General features: G+C 27.4%; 1 protein-coding gene across 1 annotated transcript; it reads left to right on the forward strand.

The window, feature by feature from the left end:
- The first annotated feature begins 3,408 nt into the window (after positions 1-3,408).
- LOC100526941 (alpha-amylase inhibitor/lipid transfer/seed storage protein domain-containing protein) lies at positions 3,409-4,330 on the forward strand. The gene has a single exon (NM_001249355.2). It carries the CDS (start codon positions 3,456-3,458, stop codon positions 3,987-3,989), a length of 534 nt encoding a protein of 177 aa, NP_001236284.2. The 5' UTR covers positions 3,409-3,455; the 3' UTR covers positions 3,990-4,330.
- The last annotated feature ends 2,654 nt before the right edge of the window (positions 4,331-6,984 follow it).

Raw genomic sequence — 6,984 nt, forward strand, 5'->3', positions numbered from 1 at the left:
GATTTATTTAAAATTTTAGAGACTAATAATATAATTAAGCCAATAATATTTTACATTTTGTTTTTGATTATTTTTAAATTAGTTTTTGTGATTATTTATAATTGCTACAATACCATGCTTTGATTGCTTTCTTTCATTATTGTCACGTATTTTCATCTTTTGAAAAAAATATTTTTATTTTAATATTTATCTTATATGTCATGATTGTGTTTGGTAATACACTCATGGAGTTTTGTTTGTCACGTAACTTTATTTTAATAGCTTATTACTTCAAGTAACTTACAACTTACAAAAATGAGTTACTTTTATTTATAAGTGATTAACTTTTTTTTTTCTTTTTCATTTATATCTCATTATTTGACTTGTGTTTTCTTTTTAACTTTTTTAATCAAATATTTAATTATATTCTTTTATGTCATTTTATATTCTTTATCAAACTTATATGTTAATCTTACAAAACATTTAAATCAACAAACATATTATTTTTTAATTTTTCAGTTAATTTTACCTAACATATCAGTCTCCAACTGAGTTATTTGACTGCTATTAAACCATTCACATATGTTCAATTTTGTAAACTTTAATTACGTTCCAGATGTCCAGTTCTTAAAAAAAATCATAAAAATTAAGCTTTAGATATTGTTATATGTCAACGGCAACAAACCAGTAAGTTAAGGACATATATGTTTTTCTTTGATAACATAATAGCCACAGAAATATATATACTTATACAGTCAAATTATATTTATCTTTGTATAGTAAAGTAATAAAGTCATTATTTTTAAAAGTGAAATAATTTCATATCATATTTTATTTTTTAAGATATACTATTTCACCACAAAATACTTTTTAAAACGTTTTTAAAATCTCTAAAATTAATTACTTTTAGAATTTTATGTTATTTGTTTTCCTTATAAATTTCAATTACGTTTATTATTAAGTTATTTTTTGCTTTGAAGTTTATATATTCAAATTTATTTAAAGTTAACAATGTCTATATGTACAATACATGGGATTCTTGCTATGTAAAAAGCATGAGACAAAAAACAAGAAAAACAAAGTTTGATAACAAGGGTTTAATATCTGTCACGAAAAAATCTTTTTCCGAAATTGCATGGGGACCGAAGAGTGTAGGGTTTCCGTCAAGGATGGTGACCTCGTTATGTTATTCAGTGGTCACACTTGAGTTGTTGCCTGCTACGTGTAAACTGGCGGCAACAAGGCATGTGCTTCTGTTCACATTATGATTATTTTATTAACTATTTCTTAGCTTCAGATGATTTATTAATCCATGAATCACATATATATATATATATATATATATATATATATATATATATATATATATATATATATATATATTAATTCCACTTCAATTGGCATAGCCTATATATATATATATATCTATATAAAAACTATCCAACCGTTGTGTTAAAAATTTAAATATTTTATACTATTATTTTTTCTCTCACTCCTTTTTACTAAAAATATCTTACACTACACCGAGTTTCAATGCTAGTTTCTTTTATATGACATTGATCCATCTTTATGTTTGACTGACGATAAAGTTTGTAATATTGTGATATTTTTAAAAAGATTATACGGCATCATACTATTAGTATTCTAGGTGAAGTATTTAAAATAAAAATATTGTATTATCTTTATATTTGGTTACAGTAGTGACACACAAGTCAAAATTTCATTGGTTAAGTAAAAAAAGACATCAAAACTCTCTAAAATAGCAAAATTAAGAAGCTCTGCAGCAATTTCCTATTTTTTATGAATAATTATATTTAAGTATACCGATATTATAAATAATTTATTAACATATATTAATTTTTTATCACATTATATTACATCATGTCTATATTTTTCTGTTGAAGTCCTATATGCTATTTTCTCAAAAATAGCTTGCCTTGCTCGTCACTTACAGGCTGGAAATCGCTAATCAATAGCAGGAAATATCCCAGTGAAACTTGTCCTTTTTATTCTTCTCTGTTTGGATTTTCATAAATTTTTCCTTCATGTTCATATCAAAGAGGTTGAAACTAATAATTTAAACTAGTTCTAATAAAATTGAGTCTATATATTTTTTTAGGGACAATAATTGAGATAGAAATATATATATTTAGAAAACTTATTTTTATCATCTTATTGCACTAATAATTTTGCTATTAAAAAAATGTGAAATTGCCCAAGGTTGTTGAAGGTTGCAATCAAGTGCCGAAAAAAATCCAAATAAAAATACATACTCATTTTAAATAAGAAAAAAAAAATTGAGAACCTTTTTTACTTGTTACGAGATGTGCTCAACAATTTCGTTGCAATGCAACTCATTTTATAAACCACGTAACAAAAAAAACACTCATTTTACAAAATGTTTCAGAGAATTAAATCAACAAATATGGAGAGAATGTATATCAATTAAACAAGTTTTTTGTTTCTCTCCTCCATGGAGTGGTGCTGTTAGCGAAAGTCGTGGCATGCAAATGATGAGTCTAGAGACTATTCTACTCTACTCTTCGCTGCTGGATGACTATAATTAGGGAGTTGTTAAGTGCTGTAGAAAGCTGCAATATATTATTTCACGGAGGAAAATGTTGCATGGACCACTCCATATTATTCTACACCAAGGAAGAGAAAGAGAAAGAAATATATGTATGCATGAGGAGTAATAAGATGTGATATATATGAAAAAGAAATAGCATGCATGTACGTTGATAGTGTTTGTAAAATAGTGGTATCCGTGTATCACTATTCTTTAATGTAATTGGTGTGTGCAGCGGGGAGTGAAGGAGGAAAGGTGCAGAATATTAATAATTAAGACTTAAAGATAGAGAAGATTCAGGAGAATGAAGAATATTGCAGTGTGATGGTGGTGCATGTGCAACGGCCAAAAGAGTACATCGTGAACTCTTTCAATTTGTTTTCTACTCAAATGTAAAAATTAAGGAAGCCATTTTCTTTTTTCTTTTTAAATTATTTTTACTTATTCTAGAATGTACACAAGCCAAAGATGCCCTTGTCAACAATGTGAAATTTTGAATTTGTGATTCTTTGGCGTTTCTCATGACCAGCCTTGGAAATGTTATCACTTCCCGCGGAATGAGAGCCTGTGGTGTGTGCAAGAAAATAAACAGTGTCCACAAACAATTATTTACTCTAGAAGAAGAAGAAAAAAATCCCTTCCTATTAAAATTAATTTCTTACAATGGGGTAAGATGCAGTAATATCTAAGACACAGCCATAATGAACCAAAATACTACAACCCACATGTTCACAAGCTTACAAAAAGATCCAACTGGAAGCGTTATCACACTCTTCACTCGCTTCCACTCAATCAGATTTCAAGAACATGCACCTTACGATTTGTCTTTAAATAGCTCCCATGTCCCTTCACCAATTCCCATTCAACATCAATCAAAATTACACACATTTAGCTACCCTTACTTTCTATGGCTTCCAACAAACTCCTGGCCACCATTTTGGTGCTTTCTCTCCTCTCTTACTCAACATTCACTCATGCCAATTGCCCACCACCCACTCCATCTCCAAAGCCCACACCACCAACTCCAATACCAACACCACCCACACCAAAGCCCACACCACCCACTCCAAAGCCCACACCACCAACTCCTAAGCCCACACCACCCACACCAAATCCCACACCACCTACTCCAAAGCCTAGTTGTCCTCCTCCTTCTCCTCCTTCACCACCATCAAACAAAGCCTCATGCCCCAAGGACACATTAAAGCTAGGTGCTTGTGCTGATCTCTTAGGACTTGTTAACATTATTGTTGGAACTCCTCCTTCGAGCCAGTGTTGTGCATTGATCAAGGGTTTGGCGGATTTGGAAGCTGCACTTTGCCTATGCACCGCAATTAAGAGCAATGTGCTTGGAATCAACTTGAACGTACCTGTGACGCTCAGCGTGATCCTTAGTGCTTGTCAAAAGACTGTCCCTCCTGGTTTCCAATGTCCCTCCTGAGATAATCAAATTAGGTTCATGAGATATCTCTCGTCATCAGAGAAATGTTTAGATATGCACTTAACATGAAATTGATTGACTGCCTATGTAAGCATTTCTTTGGCAATTTGCAGAGTGTTATATATGTTTTTTTTTATGTATTACTGTAGTTGTTGTTTTTTTGTTGGGGGTTTATATCGTTGTTAATGCTAGTGCACGTACATGTTCTAAATAATGTTGTATTGTTTTGCTTCGTTAAATTATGAATTGGGCAAGCTTGTTTGCCTTAATTTGTCTTCTAGCTTGTATGTATCATGAAATATTGTCTAATTTTATCATTATGTCCATATTCGTGGTGAAAAGTTGTTTCTATTTTTTTTATAAAAAAAATACTACAAATTACGCAAGATGAATTTTTATTATAAGATAATTACCGTAATTTTAATTAAATATCTCATTCTTTATATTTATTTTTTATTATTATAACAACTATCCAATTATATATAAACATGTAGGTTTCGTGTGGGGTTGATTTGTATCGTATAGCACTTAAAGAAAAAATTGTCGGTTGCCATTACCGGTTTACAGTAAGTGAACTTTATTGGTGAGATATTTATTTAGGATGAGAAAGAGTGTTATAACACAATCCTTCTAACAATTTTTTTCATTAGTTAAAATTTATTAAAAATTATAAAATTATGAAAGAGATTAATTAAATAAAATGTGAAATTTACAGAATTTTGTGATTTTTAATATTTTAACTAATAAGAAGAATTATGTTAAATAAAAACATGTTAAAAGGTGTGTTCTAACAATTTTTTTCCTTTAAGATGATTATATTTGCAAATTTAACTAATTAAAGTGCTCAACAAATAAATTGAAAAATTATGAAATGAGATATTAATTGACGATTTGACAACATTAATTTAATTAAGTAATAAAAAAATACAGTTATGCTGACAAAAGGGAAAAAATATTAGGCAAAAAAATCTAATAAATCAAGCAAGTTGACAGAAACAAGTGAATTTTATTGCCATATCACAGAATCGCCAACCAAAAAATGAAAACAGAATACAGAAACTATTCAGGAAGTATAGGGCTTGTTTATTTCATTTCCTATTTTTATTTTCTATTTTATTCTATTTTTATTTTCTATTTTTATCTTTTAATTACAGAACTATCAACCTTGTGTTTCAAAGATTTGTATAATAAACACTGAAAATGTTTTTTTTTTGTTTTCTTTTTTGTGTGCCTAAATTTAATAAAAATATGTGTTATTGAAAACTATAAAATTTAGGCAAAAAATCATTAAATAATATGTTTTTTTTTGTTTTCCTTGTTATGAATTTTAATAAATTTCAGCCAAATAATAGATTTGTATGAGTGTATAATTGATAATAAATTATATATGTGTGTGTAAGTAATACATTTGTATGTCCAATTAATAAACAATAAAACGGGTAGGGAGGAAAGTAGTGTCCAATATATATATATATATATATATATATATATATATATATATATATATATATATATATATATATATATAACAAGAACATAACACAATTTTGCATAGATATTTATATTTATAGATTTGTCTTTTGCTTAGATGATAAGGTAGATTTATTACATAGTTATTAAATGTTTTAATTATTAAAAATTACATAATCTCTTATTACATACAAAATCATATCTAAATAATCACCTAAAAATAAAGGTGTGCCGTGAGCACGATGACAAAAACATGAGTTTGATTAGTTGTAACATACTATAAATAAAAATGAATAAAATTACATTTTGATTCAATATCGTATTATTATATACTTATATTATTCGGATGGGATAGACAATATATAAAATATATTATTTATTGAATAAATGTATTAAAATTTATATAAAAACATTTTCTACTAATAATGTATTTAATAAACCATATATTTTTATATAAAGAAAATTATTTATATAAGTTAAATTAATCGGCAGATATTTGAATTAAGCGTTTTGGTATCGTTATTTTTGTAAACAATAGTTCAATGGAATTCCATTAACAAAGTTATTATGTCATTTATTTTTTAGTAGGAAAACTTTCAGTTATTGAAATTGAGTCCCTAACTAATTAAACTATTTTTATTTTTTATTTTAAATTATGATTATTTAAATTTTAAAAAATTGTTTATTGTTTTTAAAATATGCTATGTAAAAGTCTATTTAAAATTTGTTATATATATGTAACATCAAACTAGTAAATAAAACATAAAAGTATTAAAAGTAAATGTCGTTTTCGATTACTGCCAATTTCTTGTGCAAGACAAAATGCAGTTTTCACTAGTTTAATTTGGAAGGATACTCGGACACATTCCGATAGAATAAAGATGTAAAATTCATTTGTGTAGGTCTTTTTAATTAAAAAGCACCTTTTCTCTCTTTTTAATCATTAAAGGCTCTTTTATTTTTAAATATTTCGAAGTATTTTTAAGAAATTAAAATTTTAAAAAATTATATTGCTGATTATTTTAAAATTAAACATACTTATACATAGTTTTCCATAAAAAAACACAATTATAATTATTTTAAAAATTCCGATTACCTAGCATATGCCGTAATTTCCACAAGGTTGAATCTATCTTGTCAGCATGATAATTTGAACGAGGCTTTACCAAACAACAAACATGGTTAAAGTAAATTCATTGAACAATTTGACCCCAAAAAATGTGTCAAAACTCTTTATAACCATCCACGATCAATCTCCTATTGGACAAGTGACCTCAATAACTTAAGAGATGATGAATTAAGTTTCAAAATTTCACTAACAAACTTTTAACCCCCTTCTAATGATAGACTTAGAATGCAGAATAATAAATAACAATCAATTTAATAATGTTCTTTAAATATATAAGACAAAATTGATTGTAATAACATAAATGAGATAAGAGAAAAGAGAAATGCAAACTCAATTTATACTGGTTCGATCACTTCTCGTGTCTACGTCCAGTCGTTAAGTAACCCACTTGAGATT

The sequence above is a fragment of the Glycine max genome, chromosome 4, assembly GCF_000004515.6.
Source record: "Glycine max cultivar Williams 82 chromosome 4, Glycine_max_v4.0, whole genome shotgun sequence".
Classification (NCBI taxonomy): domain Eukaryota; kingdom Viridiplantae; phylum Streptophyta; class Magnoliopsida; order Fabales; family Fabaceae; genus Glycine; species Glycine max.